Source organism: Schistocerca gregaria, chromosome 7 (genome assembly GCF_023897955.1).
Source record: "Schistocerca gregaria isolate iqSchGreg1 chromosome 7, iqSchGreg1.2, whole genome shotgun sequence".
NCBI classification, from domain to species: Eukaryota; Metazoa; Arthropoda; class Insecta; order Orthoptera; family Acrididae; genus Schistocerca; species Schistocerca gregaria.
Genome location: NC_064926.1, coordinates 379,460,299 through 379,481,277, shown reverse-complemented (window position 1 = coordinate 379,481,277; position 20,979 = coordinate 379,460,299). Strand labels below are relative to the sequence as shown.

Below are 20,979 nucleotides of genomic sequence, written 5' to 3'. Positions count from 1 at the left end.
TGTGGGGATCTCTTCTTTCCAGATTTGATCGAAAACACACTTTAGGGATGTAACTGCATTTTTGTCAGCCTTTTTCCATAGTTCGGCCACTATCTGATTTTCTCCGGACGCCTTGTTGTTTTAAGTTCTGAAATGACCTTCTGTAGTTCTTCAGTCGTCGGGGGTCTGAATCCGGCTTCTCACGGTTGTTTGGGATGGATTCAAATTTTTCAAGGATAGGTTCACAATTCAAGAGTTTCTCAAAGTAGCCTGCTAGTATTTTGCAGTTTTCCATGTTGTTGTGAGCGATGGTCCCATTTACATCTTGAAATTGGAGGGTGAGTGCTTTGTATCTTGATAACCTTTGTTTGAAAGTTCTGTAAAAGCTTCTTGTGTTGTTTTTAGCAAATTCTTCATCAATTTGGAGGAGGGTTTTGTTTTCATGTGTCTTCTTAATCCTTTTTATATTTTTATCTACCAGTTTTCTAACTGTAATGAAATTCAGTCTACTTTCTTCTGTTTTCTGTGATTGCCAATTTTGCCGTGCCTGTTTTCTTGTTTCAATGAGGGCATCACATTCCAGCGACCACCAGGCATGTTTTTTACTTTTTTTTGTTAGGTGCTATCCGTTCAGCTGTAGTAATGAGGTTTTCCTTGATATCCCCCCAGCTTTGTGTCTGAATGGTTTCTGTTGCTTTTGTGAATTCATCTGATTTTAATATCTTTTCTGTGCTATACTACCGACCCTTAATTTGTTTCATGCTGCATTTCCTGTTTGGGATGACTTTGAACTTAATTTTAGAAAGGTAGTGGTCTGAATCCAAGTTTGCACCCCTGAGTACCCTAACATTCATGATTTCTTTGCTAGAAATCTTCTTGATTGCCACATGATCAAGTTGAAATTCCCCAAGGCTAGGATTTGGGGATAGCCATGTCTTTTGTCTTCGTGGTAGTTTCTTGAAAGCTGTGGATTTAAGAATTAAATTGTGTGCTTGGCAAAGTTCTATTAGTCTCACACCATTTCTGTTTGTTCTCTTGTGTGCAGGATAGTTTCCAACTATTTTCTTATATCTTTTTTTCTTTACCAATCTGTGCATTAAAATCTCCAAGAAGAATGATGATGTTTTTATCTGGAAATTTCTGAATAATGTCATCTAGATGATTCCAAAAGGCCTCCACTTTTTCTTTGTTTTTCCTGTTATCCTCGTTTATAGGGGCATGTGCATTGATAATTGTGTAGATTTTATTTGTGCTTGTGAATGTAAGACTTGAGATTCTTTCTGATTGTGAATCAAAGCCAACTATTGAGTTCAAGATTTGTTTGTTGATTATAAAGGCTGTCCCAAGATGTGGTACACTTTTCATTACTCTCGGTCCCACTTTCCCTTTGTATATCCTAAAACCTTTGGAATCGAAGGTATCTGTATCCATGTATCGTGTTTCTTGAATGGCTGTTATGAGTATGTTGTGGTTCTTTAGCATATCTGTTAGATGTTTTAGTTTTCCGGTTTTCAACAATGAGTTTGCATTGATAGTTGCTAGGTATGTTGATTGCCTATGTTGAAATTTGGATGAGATTCCAAGACACTCCGACTTGGCTTTGTGCAATGTTGCAGACACCCCAGAATCCGAATGTCTGCTGATGTACTGGCGTATGGCAGATCGTCCACCTGGGGTAAAAAAGTTTACATCACACACTTCCATGATTGATGAAAGTTATTTTGGGTGTGGCCCATAGGCCACAAAATATACAACCAAGATTGTGAGTCCTGGAGGTAGTTCTTCCGCTCTCTCCGCCGTTGGGAATCTGAACTTCCTCTTCCGCCTTTGAGACCGTTGACCAGGTTTCATCCAGTAACCCTAGGCAGGGGCCCTTACAGGGTGCTACCATCCAGAGCCAGATGGACCCAGGTTTTTTAACAAGGTGTTACTCCTCCCCCTCCTCCTTCATCATCACTTGCAAAATGAGGCCCCTGCCTTGGGACCGGCAGTGGTGGAGCACACATTCAAAAATTGCCCCTACAAGACTCATAATTTACTCTCCCTTGTAAAGAATTACAAAATAATTAAAATAATCAAACTTTTAGCTGCTTATGATTTAATTCAAACAGCTATATACTTGGAAACATCTTATTTCAAAATATTTTGCTCCACAAACAAAGCTGATTGAATTTACAATGTTAACTATACTGGAACTAAAATAACTAAGTTGATGTATCAGAGTGTCCAGTGGTAAAGGCCAGGCATCAGCCAGTAGTGGATCTTCCTACAGCTCCACATGCTTGCTGTGTGGTCTGTTTTATAAGCCACATGCAAGAACCTTACTGTGAAACTGAAGTTACAGCTGGTGAAGGGGGGAATGTAACTGGCGACACCTCCTACCTCCTGCCTCCTTCCAGCCCTCTGGCCACTCATGTTTCTCAGTCACAAAGTCATTTGATACATGGTAAAGAAAGTTATGGTACAATATAAATAATTTTGGAGTAAAGGAGAAAACTCACCAGATAATGGAAGTGTTGAGGCATTGAAAGGTACACTGATGAGAATGAAAACTTCGCTGGTCTTTGGAAAAATCCTCTAATGAGCAAGACCACACACACACACACACACACCTGTACTACAACATTGTGCTGGCTGTGCAAAGAATGACTGCAGTTCAGCAAGTAGACTGGGGTGAGGAGTTATGTTGGGTGGGGTGGATAGAGAGGAAAAAGAGGTGGAGGGAGGGTCGGGGATAGGTGGTTAATGGCTCAAAGGGTGCCAGCAGTTGTGCAGGATAGGAATGCAGGAGGGAGAGGCAACAGGTGTATGGGCTAGGGATGCGATGCACCAGAACCGAAGCCGATGAGTTCATACTGTGCACATTAATCACGATTTGGAGGAGTGGGTTGGGACGAGATACAGAAGACAGGAGAAACTGTTGGGTAGACGGTGCAAACGAAATGTGTTAGTGGAGACTAAGGCCAGGAGGATTACGGGAGTGAAGGATGTTTTAAGGATAATCACATATACATAGTACACAAAAACTGGTGTTGGGAGGAAGAACCCAGATGACTCTGTTTGTGAAGAAATCTTAGAACTTGAGCAATTTTGTGTGTGGCCACTGCTATTGGCCAGACTCACATAAAATGTTGTGCAAGCTGGTATATGACATGGCTAGAGTAGGATGTGCTGGGTGGCCGATTTGGACAGGTTTTACAGTATGGTCTTTCACAGGGATATGTGCCCTGTCTCAAATACACTCCTGGAAATGGAAAAAAGAACACATTGACACCGGTGTGTCAGACCCACCATACTTGCTCCGGACACTGCAAGAGGGCTGTACAAGCAATGATCACACGCATGGCACAGCGGACACACCAGGAACCGCGGTGTTGGACGTCGAATGGCGCTAGCTGCGCAGCATTTGTGCACCGCCGCCGTCAGTGTCAGCCAGTTTGCCGTGGCATACGGAGCTCCATCACAGTCTTTAACACTGGTAGCATGCCGCAACAGCGTGGACGTGAACCGTATGTGCAGTTGACGGACTTTGAGCGAGGGCATATAGTGGGCATGCGGGAGGCCGGGTGGACGTACCGCCAAATTGCTCAACACGTGGGGCGTGAGGTCTCCACAGTACATCGATGTTGTCGCCAGTGGTCGGCGGAAGGTGCACGTGCCCGTCGACCTGGGACCGGACCGCAGCGACGCACGGATGCATGCCAAGACCGTAGGATCCTACGCAGTGCCGTAGGGGACCGCACCGCCACTTTCCAGCAAATTAGGGACACTGTTGCTCCTGGGGTATCGGCGAGGACCATTCGCAACCGTCTCCATGAAGCTGGGCTACGGTCCCGCACACCGTTAGGCCATCTTCCGCTCACGCCCCAACATCGTGCAGCCCGCCTCCAGTGGTGTCGCGACAGGCGTGAATGGAGGGACGAATGGAGACGTGTCGTCTTCAGCGATGAGAGTCGCTTCTGCCTTGGTGCCAATGATGGTCGTATGCGTGTTTGGCACCGTGCAGGTGAGCGCCACAATCAGGACTGCATACGACCGAGGCACACAGGGCCAACACCCGGCATCATGGTGTGGGGAGCGATCTCCTACACTGGCCGTACACCTCTGGTGATCGTCGAGGGGACACTGAATAGTGCACGGTACATCCAAACCGTCATCAAACCCATCGTTCTACCATTCCTAGACCGGCAAGGGAACTTGCTGTTCCAACAGGACAATGCACGTCCGCATGTATCCCGTGCCACCCAACATGCTCTAGAAGGTGTAAGTCAATTACCCTGGCCAGCAAGATCTCCGGATCTGTCCCCCATTGAGCATGTTTGGGACTGGATGAAGCGTCGTCTCACGCGGTCTGCACGTCCAGCACGAACGCTGGTCCAACTGAGGCGCCAGGTGGAAATGGCATGGCAAGCCGTTCCACAGGACTACATCCAGCAGCTCTACGATCGTCTCCATGGGAGAATAGCAGCCTGCATTGTTGCGAAAGGTGGATATACACTGTACTAGTGCCGACATTGTGCATGCTCTGTTGCCTGTGTCTATGTGCCTGTGGTTCTGTCAGTGTGATCATGTGATGTATCTGACCCCAGGAATGTGTCAATAAAGTTTCCCCTTCCTGGGACAATGAATTCACGGTGTTCTTATTTCAATTTCCAGGAGTATAGTTGGGAGTGGGAATAGCCTATGGGTGGATTAAGATGTTGTGTAGTTTGGGTGGGTGTCAGAATATGACTTTAGGAGTCGTGCAAAGGTTTTTGGATAGGATGTCCCTTCTCTCTGGGCATGACAACAGTCAAAGCCTTTACTAAATTATCACCCCCCTCCCCACCTAATCCTCCCACCACCACAAGAACGAGCTGCAAAGGAGTACCCCCTCCCTCCTCCATCACTCAGTATCATCCTGGAATGCAGCAACTTAACCATGTCTTTCATCATAACTTTGACACTGTGCCCACAAATAAGGGACATCCTACACATAACCCTCACACCTTTCCTAAGGTGGTATTCTGCCACCTACCCAACATCCTGGTCCATACCTATGCCACTTCCAAGACCTACTCGATTCATCCACCCAGCACATCCTAATCTGGTCCTGTTACAGATTTATCCTATCTTGTCAGAGGCTGGGTCACCTGTGAAAGCAGATGCAACCCAACAGCCTCCCCTCTGTCGTCCTGCACCTCCTTCCAATCCAATCCTCCACATCATCAGCTCCAGTTCATGTCCATCATACCCCTATCCCTGACAGTTGCTGCCTCTACCTCCTGCATTCCCATCCCGCACAACTGCTGCCCCCCCCCCCCCCCCCCCCCTCTGAGCCATTAGCCATCTCTCCCTAAGCTTCCCTCCCACCTATTTCTTCCCTCTACCCACCCCACATGACACAACCCCTCACCTCAGTCTACCCATTGCCATTATGTGTTCAGCCAGCACAAGTGTATATGTATGTATGTGAACCCCAGCTCGTTAAAGCATTCATCCAAAAGTTAAGTAAGTTTTCATTCATTTTTGTGTGCGTGTCAACAATTCAACACTCGTACTATCTGGTGCTTTGTCTCCTTTAGTCCCAAACTATTTACAAAGTTATTTGATTTGACATAGAGTACAATTCCTTTAATATAACACAGTAAGACAAATCTTCAATACGGTTTCATTCACTATGAGCACTGAATATAAATAAGCAGTTTTAAAGATCCCACATGTTAAGGATGGTGAATCTTGTATACAGGTGCCAGAGTGAAATTTTAAAGATCTTACATGTTAAGGATGGTGAATTTTGTATATAGGTGCCAGAATGAAATTTTCTTTCTGCAGTGGAGTGTGCAGTGATATTAAACTTTCTCAAAGACTAAAACTGTGTGCTATGCCAAGACTCAAGCTCATTCTGGAAATATTCCTTAGGCTGTGGCTAAACCATCTCTGCTATATACTTTCTTCCAGGGGTGCTAGTCTGGCAAGTTTTGCAGGAGAACTTCTGTGGAGTTTAGAAGGTACGAGACGAGGTAATGGCAGAAGTAAAGCTGCGAGAATAGGTTGCGAGTTGTCCTGGGTAGCTCCATTGGTAGAGCACTTGCCTGTGAAAGGCAAATGTCCAAGTTCAGGTCTGAGTCCAGTACACAGTTTTAATCTGTCGGGCAATTGAATATTTAGTCTATACCATTGTTAAACTATTTTTCAGTATAATTTCAAAAATATAGTTTTTACATTATATATTTAGAGATTGAATTTAATGGTTGGATATACTTAGTTACCACTTGTATAATGAATAATTAACTGTGGGAAGTTCTCATGAATTTTGACTGACTTTTCTTTGTCAGTCTCTCTCTCTCTCTCTCTCTCTCTAGGGGTCAGCTGCCTAATGCCACTATTTATCTAAGTCTTGTCTGCATTCTTTAGGAGTTTGGGATGGTATGGGTACAATATTAATGTTTTTCTTTCAAACTTATTCTACAGTTAGTGACATGAAAATATTTTTGTTTCTTCCACTGTTGCTTCATTTTTGTTTGAGGTATACAGTTTCTACTGTGCATGTGCCATTACACAATCCTCCTTAATTCTACATGAGTGCAAAAGATGACTGAGAACAGTGATTTGATGTCTGATGTCAGTACAATATTTGGAAAACCAATTACATTGGCAGAAAACTTAATTAAATTGATTGGGTTCTGTTGGATCTTGGTGGAATATTTTATAAATTGTGAAAGAAAATACACAAGACACTTGTGTAATATTCTACAATATTTGCTATTTATTTTAAAAACTGGTTTTCAGCTGTTACTCCATCATCAGCTTTGTACTTAATGATGCCATAATAGCTGAAAACCAATTTGTAAAATAAATAATAAATACTATAGAATATACACACTTGTTTTCATTCAAAAAAGATTGTTATGCCATATCCAAGGCTTGGAAAGCTACTGTGTTGCTTGTTAATTGTGTTGTAAGACATACTGAACTGAAATTTTGTTTACAAAGATATTCAGATTTGTGTAAACATGGAGCTTTGCTAATTTCTTTTGTAGAATGGAAGTCTTAACATTTCATATCTTTGTTTGTTGATTGCCAGCTTTCTACGTTTCCAACTGAGTGTTCACAGTTAGCATTATTTGGGTTCCCAGAATCTTCCAATTATTGTGATCCACTATGAAATAGCTATACAAAAGCCAAGACACTGTATAGAGGATGCCCTGGGATGAATGCACAGTGTTTTGGTAGATGCTTTTAATAAACACAATAGTTAAATTAGCTAGTGGCATATTCTGAATGGTAGCTAAGACTTTAGTTGTATAAAAAGACTATCAAATATGACATCTGTTTTGATAAATTACTATTTCTAATAAAAAATATGCTCAGGGAGCAATCAAACACCTCAAAGGCAATCTGAGAAACTTTGCACATTCATAAGTGATTTCATCATGCAACTTGGTAGAACTTTAATCAAACTGGGAACACACACAAATATTTGTTCCGAACTTTCTCCTAAATATATGACTTGCTAGTACTAGTAGACAGATTGTTTGTAAAAGCTACATATACTTTGATAGAATTAGGAACTCAAGTACTGACTCTCCATGAAGATAAGAAATCTCTCTGGGAATTCCAGAAGGTGTAAGACTGATGGTGAATTAGGGGAATGCTGCAGACTGATGTGACAAAATTTCTATTTCCAATGGACACACATCTCCTCCAAAGAATAAACAGTCTTGTTGCAGTTATTTATCACATTTATTCTTGGAGTCTTAGAACATTGTATTACACAGCTGAAACAATTCATCTGGTGGGTCTCAGCATTACATCGTCTGTTGAACTACACCCTACTTTTCTTGTTCTTTTTTCACACGTTCCATGCTCATCCAGGATTACTTTACATTTTATTTATAATTCATTATTTTCTCTTTTGGTGTTATTCTTCAACTCTCCAATTTCCTCCCTGGTTAAAATTTATATCTATTCTCACTTATTTCTTATTTCCCCCTCTGCCTCTCACTACAACCATCTGCAGAGTTGTGATTTTATCTCTAAGCCATCACTTCAATTTTTGCCTGATGCTCATTCCTCACGTGGCCTTTATCTCAGGCCTCTCAGAACACTAACTTCAGTTTCTTTCTCATTATGGCAATTAAGTATGATGACACTGCATCATGTTTCCTGCCTTACACCGTGTTATCACATTCTGGTGGCAGTAATATTGCGATTGTAGGATTGCCAACATGTATGTATTCCAGTTAGCTTCTTGGATGTAACTAATATGCTCTGTCCATAAACCACAGAGTAATGTTTAATGGGAATGGAAAATTTAAAATCCAGAACTTACACGCAAATATGAAGTAATTAGATACAACACACTGAATGCCACAATATCTTATGGCAACCCCTTGTTAGCATGTTCATACTTGACTAAATGTTACATTATGCTCATTAAATGCAATAAAACAAGATACTTGAAGAATATGGTTTATTAAAATGGTATTATCAAATGCCCATTTTCGAAAAGAACAAAACTTTCTGTACAATTTGTACTATTTTCATAGTCAGTCGGTAAAATAGTACCACTTTAAATTTCTCATATCAGAGATTAAAAGGCCAAGTGTTCTATCACAAACTTGAAACATGAGAATGAATACCATTTCACAATTAAATCTTTCACAAAAGTAATATTAAGTAGTTCCTACTGAAACACTCATTTAACTAGTACTTACAATAATACATTACAAATACATTTACAAAACCGGCCATTCTTTACAACATTTGCAAACACTGCTAAAAAATAAAGAGAGGTATTTGCTAATAAACTGTGTTTTGGCATTCCACACACTTTAAAAACTTGGTACATGTGGTGATTGTGATTTACAAGCCATTGTTGTACTGCGTATCTAAGAGTAGAAGTGTATGTGTATATGGTGATACACTTATACCTCTCCAACCAGTCATTACTTGATATATTATCAGTGCATTCTGTTGAAACAAATATAAACTCTACGTACAAGTAATTGCAATCAGTTTTACAAGATGTGAATACATTGATGAAAGGACTCAATACACAAGTCGTTTTCAGCTATATTTATGACTGGATGCATTAAATTAATAACTCTTTCAAGGATTCAAACTGGCCTTCAAAAATGAACCCCAGTTTAAAACAGTTTCTTAACTTAAACTTCTATTTTTCTGCATGATTGTTGAAAAGACGGACACTAAACATTAAATTGAAACAAATGGAACAGAAGCTATAAACAGCTGTAGCATGGTTCAACAAATGCTGCACAATACTTTGAGTGAGTTATGAACAGTCTTCATCTCTTTGCATTTTGAGAAAATGATTTTATTTTCTGTGTTCCCCTCCACCCTCCCCCCCACCACCCAAACATCTAACCACTGTTGAATTACAACGGAAAAAATGATATTTTGAAGAAATATCTTGAATTTCAGTCTCATGTGGAACATGTGAGATAAAATTAGCAGCTCAGTACCCAATAAATAAACTGTTTTCAGTGTGAACAAAATGGTGCCACTAATAATAGCAATAATGATAATGGTGGCTATGAAAATGATAATGATTATGATGATGATAACAACAACAATGGTACCAACAACAACAATAACAACACATACAAAACAAGAGCTCGTAATTGTGAAGAACTCTTATTCTAACAATAATATGGAACAAATTCTTAAAAAATACTGCATTTTAATCATATTAAACAGAGTTCACCACTGAACATTGAATTCGCTATGCGGTATCCGTGAGAACAAAATTTATTTTATTTTGAAATACTTAACATATTGCACATCAGTATACTCACATAGCAAAATCAGTTGTTTACATCAAGATAACAGAAAACCTTTACTGATTTTGCAACATTTTAGCACACAACACAAATTAAAAAGCTGAATAAATGCAAATAAACGGTGGGAAAAAATCATAAAGCAATATAAGCTCATCAATATGGGACTATATAAATAAATATTCTAACATATTGGGTATACTGGCTTAAGGTCTATTAATGTTGTTATGTACTTTCATTTGTCTGATGTTAATGGATTGATATTGCATCTAGAAAGTTTGGTCAGATATTTCAAACGATTACAATGAACAATTTAAGAAATAAATGTTGTGTGTGTTTTGAATTTGAATTCTCTCAGTATGATGCATCATGCAAAAGCATGTTAACTTGTAACTGGTGAGCCTTAGTTACGCTTCTGCCGCTTTTTATAATTTGCTGGACACATGTGTAAATCCACAAAACAATTTATGCTTGATGTATCTATTTTATTACATTTGGTTTAAGGCTCAGGTTTAAATCAGTGACAAAAGAAATTTTGGCTGATATTAATTCTACAAACTGATCTAAGAGACAAAAATGATGCTTCAGAATGGCAGAGAAAACAGCCATACATCGAACGACAACTGATTACTATTATAACATCTATGAGCATTTTTGTAGGTGTAAGTTCATTACTCACAATGTGGAGAAATAAAAGAAGAAGTTATGGAGCACTATGATAAGACACAATACAAAAACAAGACACAGTACATTGGTGTCTGTAGCACAGAGATTTTCGAGTATTTTTGACAAGTTAAAACTATGTGAGATATCAAGATTCAAAGCCAAGTATCTGCCTTTTGTGGGCAGTGAACTACAAACTGTACTGCTCGAGGATGCCTCACAGCCCAGCTTGGAGAGGGCAACTGGAGTGCACTGATGGCATCAAGGTCAAATACTAGTCTGACACACAGTTTCAACTTCTTACCAATGTTTATTGCAGCATATACTGTGCAAAACAGCACAAATATTTCACCTCTGTCACATTCTGCTGACAGTCTGAATAATATTAAATATGTGATTAGCTGTTTTCACCTTGCATGGTTTAAAAGCCAGCTGTGTTTCTCAAGGAGCACCAGAGAGCCTGTAAAATTTGTAACTTACTGAACACAGTTGTCTTTTGTGTTAAAAAAATTAGCCAATTCTCCCTCCAAAATTAGGAAAAAAACTAAGATCAAGATATACACTATTGCAGTGCAGCAGGAAATGTACTTTGTTAACAGATGTATTTAGTTTATGCATTTTACTTGCCGTTATCAGTTTTATTTATGAGGCTAATGGTCATTTACTTTTTCCCTAAGATAATATTTGTTTTGTACTGTTTTTTGGGCATTTTTAATTATTTACTGGCATATCAGTGCCATATCAACATACATCATCGGGAAGGGATCAGACACAAGACAGAAAGAGAGAGAGAGAAGGGGAAAATGGGAAGTACAACATGTATTTTTTTCCACTGGCTTCTCTCTCTTTTCAATCTTGGTCATACTTTATACTACATTTTAAATTCTTTAAGTAGAAACTTTCTCTTCTCAGTACCACCAGTACATCATTTGACAAAATAATTTCATGAGACAAACCTGACTGACACTCAAACATTTTAATGTCATGTGACTAAACAGATGAAGCAATTCTCTACATGTAATAATGTTCAAAGTATAACAACCCACTAATTGTAAACCTGTGTTCCACTGCAACCATTCCCTATGTGTGACTGTCATACTTAATTAAAAATACAAGAAAAATTATATTATATACTGCACAGTGGGTGTTTATTATATGTTAAAGACACCCAATGAAGTAGTGTAAGATGCATCACATACCAAGTAAACAAAAAAACTCTGCAATTTAAGAAATTACAGAGAATCAAATTAGTGCCAAAGGCACTCAATAAAAGGCAAAGGCTGAAACAACTTTAATCATTTATTCAATGTTTGTTTTTCTGTAGGAATAAACAGAACAGATTAAACAAAAAGCACACACAACATAAATACTTAAACTTTTTATCAATTGCCAGTTTTTGTCAGTATGTCCTGTTTACTGCAAGTAAACCCATCAGTCAAGCAGTTCTGTATGCTTATTTTTCTCAAATCGCAGGATATCAAATGTCTATCCTACATTGCATTACACATTTTTTTATTCAATTATCGAACTGATCTCTCTTGTAAATTTGTATACCTTTACAATGACCTTAGTGAATTACATTCCATTCACAACTAAACTCTTCCTGATGTCTTTCGAGCATGGTTTCCTTCCTTTATACAAAATTTGTAATCAGAATGAGGGACAATTACACTCACATTAGATAAAAAAAGGTGGAAAATGACACAAAAAGTTAGTATTCAGTATGAAAAAGCAATAGGTTTTAAGAAATGTTAAATGTAATAAGATTATAAATTCTACTTGAAGGGAAAACTATTCTGTAAGTAATAACTGCTTCCATTTTTCACATATTAAATTTTTTATAGTCTGAAACACCAATTTTAAATTCTGACACACATATTTGTTTGTTCACAACTGTTGAATCATTTTGTGTGTACAAACTACAGCTCAAATAAATGTTCCATGTTATGACTGGACTCAATGAAGAAACTGTGTTTACAGCCCAGTAATCAATGAAATTAACAATGTAATATTTTGGACACAGATGAAATACTTTCTTCTTTTTTGTAACTATCAAAAATGCTCCTTTCACTTACTGGTTTTAAACAGTTACAACAAATAATACAATTTTCTTAACAATTATTAGGCCTATCATATCACCAGTAGGCTTTACAGTACTCAAGGACACTTTAATGAAAACTTATCACAAGTGTATGTACTACACAGTACAATTAACAATGATGAAACATATCCAGGAACAAAATGTCACATTCCATGACAAACATTAGCTTGGAATTTATCTTCATTGTATAATGTACAAGTATTATTTCAAAATGTTTGAATACTGGAGCATGGAAAACAAACCAAAGGATTTTAAAACTCAGTAAACATTTGACATCACAATAATCTTTGGGAGTTCTGAATAAAAAAAGCTTGTGAAATATAAGAGAACAGGTTGACATTGGGCAACTTCCTTTCAGAGGTGCACTGCTCCCACAAGAAGAAGAAGAAGAAGAAGAAGAAGAAAAGAGGGAATGAAAGTATGGGTGGCTGCAGTAAACTGTAGGTGTATTTTTGTAAAAACTCACTGAAATTTGTTGTATAACAACAACATGTAAATACTGAACAGGGTTCCTGACAAATTGGTGTTTTTAAATGAAATTTCTATTAAGTACATATCTGAATAAGTTACAAATGGACACCTCACATCCAGTGAACGCAGTAAAATTGTGATGCATGCTAAATGAAAATGTGAGATCATTATTATAAGGTGACACAACTAAACTTGTTAAATCATAGTAACAAATTTTAAACAATAAATTGCAACTGCAACAATAACATTTTCAACCAGTATCTTTTTTACAGAAAGAGACAACACACAACAAATTACATATAAAAAGTTACGCTATCATAAACTGAAACACAACAGTGTATGATACAAAATAGAAAACAAAAACAAGATAAAAAGCAGTCTAATCACAATAATTAATCAAGTTCCTCATGTCATTCATGTAAAGTAATGTGAGATTGCTTTTTTAACAGGTGGCATTCCATAATGCCACTGTATTACATACAGAAGAAGAAAATGCTGTTACACAAATGCTGCTGCATTTTGTTGTGAACTACTCACTCTCACCAGACAGTGTGAAGCATCTTAACTGCCTCTGTCAGGAGTCTGATAACAATTCACTGTTACTTCTGCTGTCTGGTGAGAAAAAAAGCAATCTTCATCAAGATATATACTGTAACTTTCAATGTATGCCCTCAATTTGGTGTCTTCCTTAGCAGGTACTGCCACTCTTGTCATCAAGTTTTTCATATAAAAGCTAAAAGTGTGATGAAATGGGGAATGAACTATTAAAAAAAACCAGTTACAGCAATATGGTACTACATGCATTTGATTGCTGCAATCACAGTGATTAAAGATACCACAGTTCAAGAGTGCTGTTGATGCAGTACATACTGAATACCGTTACACATAACAGTGACTGATGCACTGTTTTCATATGCTCCACAGAACTCTAACTTATAGAGAGTGGTAAAATACTCTCTAATTTCATCGGAACACACGCAATAATTACTGCTTTGCAGTACTGCCACCACTCAAAAAAATACTTCAGGGAGCAGAGAATTACATCAAAACTCCTGTGAAACTCACATAAAGGCATTCACACAGTACTAAAGCTGATAAATATCAGCTACAGGAATAACCATCCTTAGTTACACACTTTTATTCAGCTCCTTTCTATTCTATTTGGCATCACTGTATAATCACCACAGTCACATACTAAGTACGTGTTCCAGATGCCCATGTTATAGTGAAACTACATGCAGCCATAGTTGACTGATGCTGTGTTTCCAGGTACTAGACTCCTTCATCCATGAATGGCTGCTGTCAGGAGGGGGCAAAGAATTCCTGCAGCTTGCGAACTGTGCTTCGGTCCAATGTACAGAGATCAAAATCAAAAGTCTTCTTTGTTATCTCATACTGGCCTGTTTCTGCAATAACCTGTTATGGGAAAAGAAAATTACTACTTGCATTCTTCACAAAATATCTCAAAAAAATTTTGAAATGTTACAAAATGAAATTCATGATAAAACAGAGTGTATGAATCCTGCTTGTCTGATGGCCCATACGTTTTACGTTGGTGCATAAGTTCGTAGCGTTCTTGTTCTGCATGTTAGTATGCCAGACGCTCTGTATTTATTTATTGATTGTAATTTTTTCTTTGTAGTTTACTGATGCTTTTTGAGTTTACATATTGCTATTCTGTCATTTGGAGATAAAGTGACTAGAACTGTGGATGCTAGAAGATGGACGGCTAAGTGAAGAAATTGGAACATTTCTGACATATTCTTTTGCTTGAGCTCACAAGAAGGGTGACAGCAGTGTAGGAAGCAAGAAACATTTGTGCCATGTATGGGCATAATGCCACTGGGCAGAGCACAGCAAGAAAATGGTTTTCACATTTTAAGGAGGATCATTTTGGAATTAGTGACTCTCCATGCTCAGGAGAACTTCTAGGGTGTGATGAAGATCATTTGAGTGCATTAATTCACAATGATCCATACTAGTGTACTCAAGAACTGGTAAATGTGATTAACTGTGTAATCATTCCACGATCATGTGGCATTTGCATGCAATGTGAAAAGTTCAAAAATCAAGTGTATGGGTACTAGGACTGTTGATATTTTTAAAAGTATTGGGAATCTTATATAACGATATTTAAGACATCATCATTATCAGCTCTCCACATATCGACAAAAGGTATTGCAACATATTGGCATAAAAAAAATATTGGCTGCACACTGCAAATATACTGCCGGTTTTATAGCTGTATATTTAAGTATTGATTTTCATTAGATATTCTGTACATCAATGTGCTGACACCCTGCCTATACCCCTTAGAGCAAGAATAGAGAGAAAAACATTTAATCTGAAAATCTGTAGGTTAATAATGGGACTTTTTACAGATGAAAACTTGTATTACAATATTTTTTTGATCAACTGTTGTGTTGTAATTAACAATTGCGTACATTGTGCGTTGTCATGCAAAATTTCATGTCAGGTAACCTCTCATACCTTATTTTCTTAATCTGTCATTGGTTACATGTTGAAATGATACTCTTAAATTAAATTGTGTGGTAAAGCTAAATGTTGCAGTTTATGCTATTAGTGCCAAGCGCCAATTACATCAGCATTTCCCCTCACATGCCCCCACTACCGCAAAGGCCAATCTTGTCATTTAGATTTTTGTTCGTCATTTTCAGCAACTGTTTTTTAAAGAATGCTGATGTGAAAAAAATAGCGAACATGTTGGATTAAAAATTGTTTTTTAACGCAACTGGTGTGGTATTTCATCACGTCGAAAATCTTGTTATTTGCTTCAAACAGTCAAAGAGGAAGGCTAGACATAATGAAAACTCAATATAAAATAAAAATATCAGCACTCAATATTGCCATATTGATATCGACATATCGGAAAAGAACATTTCACCGACATATATCGATATTTTCTGGGGGAAATATCAATGCATCCATATTTTATAAACAGTCGTAATGTGCAATGCATGCTCTAAGCCAAAATAACAAAAATCAGCAGAGTGGCGATATGTGCATTTCTGCTTGCTCATCATCAATTGGCTCATGAACAACATTGACCGTTTCTAATCTGTATTGTTACTGGTGACGAGAAATGTATCTTTACACTAATATAAGGAAAAGAAAGGAACGGTTCAGCACAAACAAAGCATCAAATCCCCATACAAAAGCCACAAAAGATAATGTTATGCATTTGGTTGAACAGCAATGGTGTGGTGTACTAAAAATTACCCCCCCCCCACATTGTAACCATCACTGCTCCCATTTATTGTCAATGACTGAGGTGTCTTGCTCATGCAATCCAAGAACAACAACCAGAAACAGTGTGTGAAGTGATGCTTCTCAACAATAACACCTGCCTGCATTCTGATAGACTGACAAAAAGCAATATACGGGAAATGAGTTGGGAAGTCATTTGGCACACACCTTATTCACCTGATTTCGCACCCTCAGATTTTCATCTTTTCTGCTCTCTATTGAACAATCTTCAAGCAACTTTTTTTCTGGATAAAAAAGCACTCCGAACATGACTCAACAAGTTCACTGCCTCAAACCCACATGATGCCGACAGTCAAGGAACCAAAAAGTTACTCCAGCACTGACACACTATTGTACATAGTGAAGGAGAATATATTGTTATGAGTGTCTGTTGTGTTTATTAAATTTATGGAAAAACACTATGAACTTATTCACCAACCTAATACTTTTGCATGAGGCAGGCAATTAAGTGTGTTTAGGTTTCATCATGTCACTTACAGCATCTATAATATGTAACCAGCATTAAATTATAATTATAGGCGATATTAACATAGATATATGGCCAAAGAGAAAAAATGTGATTCATGTGGTTTATTCTCTGAAGTTATTAAACTATTATTGTCTCAATGAAAAGCCCACCAGATTGAATGTGTTTCTGGATAATATAATTACTAACGTACAAGAGACACTCTTAAATGAAAATGTTACAGAACTGTAAATATCAGGGCAGTGGCTTCGATTGGAAAGTTCAACTCTCTATACTGCTGAAAGACATATGAATACTGACTTCAGTGTAAACAATTATGACAGATCAGTCAAAAGAAATGGATTGGTCCCATATAATGCATAATAATAAAGCAATTGATAAATGATTTTCTATTTTCCTAATAGAGATTAAGCACTTAGGAGAAAAGATGTGCCCCACTGTAATCAAAAGATATTACACTTAAGCATCATCATACCAACAGTGGTACACCCCAAAACTTAATACACTCAGGAAACTACTATTCATTATGAAAGATAAGTCTTACACAACTGACTGGGAAAGATCCAAAATAAAATTTAAAAAAATAAAAATCTGCTTAGTACAGTGCAGATGAAGTTTACATTAAATAAATTAAAGCAGTGTGGAATGTCACTAAAATGGAAATTAATAATACAAAAAAGGAAAGGAGTACCTCTATTGACTGTGTTACACTCAATGAATATTTCTTGAATTCCACACTGCACATGGAAGCCCTGCTCACTCATGCCAAACAAACAAGCAAAAAATTTACTCAGAACCTAATCATTTTAAATAACTTTCACAGATTGATACAAAACAAGCAGTTCAAATAGAAGATTATTTTGATTTAGTAATTTCATAACAAAGTGTGTAGCAAAGGAAATCAAAGTGGCATTTCTCTTACTGTGGGAGTACTAGATTAAGGAATTTTCCCAGAATGTCTTGTGCTCAAAACGCTACATTACCTATGTGAAAAAAAGGCAATAAAAACCTCACAAACATCTATAGACCCATTTCAATAGCACCTGTCATAGCCAATATAATAAAAAATTGTATGCATAAATAGTAGAATGCAACAAAATTTTAAATTGAACAACAGCTTGGATTCAGGTATCACCTGCCAACCATAAAAGCAATTGAAGCTTTGGTGAATAATATTTATCCAGCGTACAGAAAAGGGTATCTATGCTGGCACCCTTATCGATTTAAGCAAAACATCTGCCTTAGTGTCACATGATATAATCTTCAAAAAGTTAAAATATTGTGGCACAGATGATAAATCACTCAGTCTATTCAATCTTGTTTCAGCAAAGGGTTATAGCTTATGTATGCATATATGCAAAGAACAGCAATACTCCCAATAAAAAGAGATTTCCTGTTTATTATCTACATTAATGAGTTTTCAAGTTACATACCATGTGTGTCTCATGACTCCACATGTAATACGACAAAAGAATCACACAGAAGATGCAACATATGTGATACAGAGAACTGAGGCCTCACCTCACCCAAAACAACATAGTGCGGGTGAGACAGTTCTAGTCCATGCTTATAGAGTCTCAAGTCACCAGAAGACTAAGCGATGGAGACTGTGCTGTGTGCACACTTCCTACTTTCAATCTCTAGTGGCCAGCCTACAATGATACAGTTGCAGTTGATTTAAGTACACATGCGTGGTGACACTATGCTCGGCACACTCACTCTTACACGCAATGATGCAATCACTAGCAGCAGGATACAGAACAGCTCTCCCTTGTGCAAAGAGGGCACCCAGGTGACAAAGGAGAAGCTCGTGGCCTGATGAGACACACACCCATTGGATCAAGAGCAGCAGCAGCCGGTGCTGACAGAACAAAATGCCAGTCGGACACTGGAGCATAGAGCTGAAATGCACAGAGACATGGGCATGTCCAAGGGCACTGCACTCGTGTGGTGCTCACACCTGCGAACCGGTAGCTTCCAGCTGTGAGTGTGGGCGCAAGTGATCAAAGTGGCACTCCAGTGGCAGACAAATATGACTGGTACCCACTTTGACCAACGACCAAACCCTTGTGTCCACACCGGTGAGCCTGCAGTGAAGCAGTTGGACGAACCCGTCCGTGGCATGTGGGGCAAAGGCTGCTGTTAATGGTGTAGTGTTCTTGGCTGCCAGCCATGAAGCAACACAGCTGGGCCTCTGCTGCATCATAGGAGTGAAGCAATGGCTTAGCAGAAAATGGATACAAATGTCGTCTGGAGAAGTATCCACAAAAAACTTTTTCATTTGGGACTTGAACATAGGCACTAGTCTTTCCAACTCAACATTTGATTGAGGGTGGAATGGGGAAGCCATAACAAGATGAATGTTGTAATGGGAAAAAACAATTGAAAGGTGTGTGTGAAACGAACTAGGACCAAATATTGTAAACTAAGATACAGGGGAAGCCCTCAACAGAAGAACCCTCAAAAGCATATGAATTGTTATCGAAGCTGATGTTTGCACACACTGGAGTATGTAAGGAAACTGGGAAAATGCATCCATAACCAAGAGCCAATAGGTATTCAAGAAGGGACCCACAAAGTGTACATGAATGCATTCCCATGGCTGGTGTGGAGCATGCCAGGGGAACAGACACACCCTGGGAGCTGCCTGTTGTTGGGCACACTGCTCAGAAGCCGTGAGAAAACAGACAATTTTGCCATCACCCTGGCCAAAAAACATGTCTTCTAGCTAACAGTTTAGTGTGTGAAGCTCCCCAATGGCTCTGATGGAGAAGACGTCTCGTAGGAAGTGTGCTGCCTTATCAGGTAAGGAAGTGTGAGGTTGAGACAAGAAAACCAAGGGTTCATGGTAAGTAACAAGGTGAAACTTGGAGCAGTACAAAAAAAATATGAAATTTCTGGGGAGCACAGACTATGGGGAAAGGCAAATGCAACAGCTCATTCACCGCCGTCGGTATATCATTGCACTGGGAACGCGTCGAAACCGTTCTGTGAGGTGTTAGGCCCTAAACTATGTGCTGGTTCAGAGAGAATGTAGCCTCACAATGGGCCAAGAGTAGTTTGGATTTCAACATCTGAAAAGCACGTTCACAATCTGGGCTCCAGCAAGAAGATACATCCTTGTGTAACAAGTCGTGTAACGACTGGATCAATGTGGCTACCCCTGGCGGGAATTTGCAGTAGTAGGCTATCTTCCCTAGGAAGGCCTGAAGCTCCTTCATGTATGACAGCCAAAGCATAGATTTAACTGCAGAGATGTGGTCAGATAGAGGGCCAACCCCATCCCATGAGACCTCAAGCTCCAAATAAACATAAGAAGACTGGAAAAACTGAAATTTCGTGAGGTTAAACTGTATGCCTGCTGACCGTAAGGCAGAAAACAATGTGCAAAAATTTTCCAGGTCATTACCCATGGAGGAGCACATGACAGCAATATCATCCAGATAATTAATGCAACCAGGGTTGAGCATAGTCAATTGCTCTAAAAATTATTGAAAAATAGCAGGGGCATTAGCCACACCAAAAGGAAGGTGTAAATATTGATAGAGGAGTACTCAAAACCAGAACTTGCCTAGGCTCTTCATCCACAGAAACATGCAGAACCACTTCAGACAAATCAATTTTAGAAAAGTATGGCCAATCAATATTTTCACCAACAGTTCTTCCTGATGTGGGAGAGGATACATATGCATGATCGTCTTTGCATTGACAATAGTATTGAAGTTTCCACAGGAGCAAAGTTTCTCTGACGGTTCTGAGCTACAACCAGTGGAGAAGACGATTCACTAGCGATAACAGGCTGCATGCACCACCACTAGAGATTGAAGCCTGTCCAATTCCGATTTCACTTGATCTTTCAGGGCAACAGAAAAATGACACATATGACAAAAATGAGCCTGAGCCGTCGACTTCAAAGAAATATGAGCAGAAAGATTCAAAGCACACCTTATACCTTCCGAAAACTCCTCACAGTGTTTCCAATTGAGAATGCAGTACCTGATCGGACACCTGAATAAGTTCTCAACACTGGCATCAGCAAACACCTAAAATGTAATGGAACAAACCACTCTCTTGCAGAGGCAGATGCTGTAAAGTGTCCCAACAGTGCAATGTTCTGTTTAATACAAGTGACCAGCTTCAGTGTGACTGATGTCAATGGTGGCAAACCCAAACTCACATAGGTTTGAGAATTAAATTACATAACTGCGGCACCTGTGTCAACCTGTAGC

At 38.7% G+C, this 20,979-nt stretch overlaps 1 protein-coding gene across 2 annotated transcripts in view; it reads right to left on the bottom strand.

Moving 5' to 3' along the window:
* Positions 1-8,419: 8,419 nt before the first annotated feature.
* The window catches only part of LOC126281787 (protein AF-9), a 110,116-nt gene continuing 97,556 nt past the window's right edge, over positions 8,420-20,979 (bottom strand). For both annotated transcript variants that reach the window (XM_049981000.1, XM_049980997.1), the window contains one exon: positions 8,420-14,412. In XM_049981000.1, the coding sequence (XP_049836957.1) occupies positions 14,299-14,412 (114 nt within the window). In that variant the 3' untranslated portion in view covers positions 8,420-14,298. The remainder of the gene's footprint in view (positions 14,413-20,979) is intronic.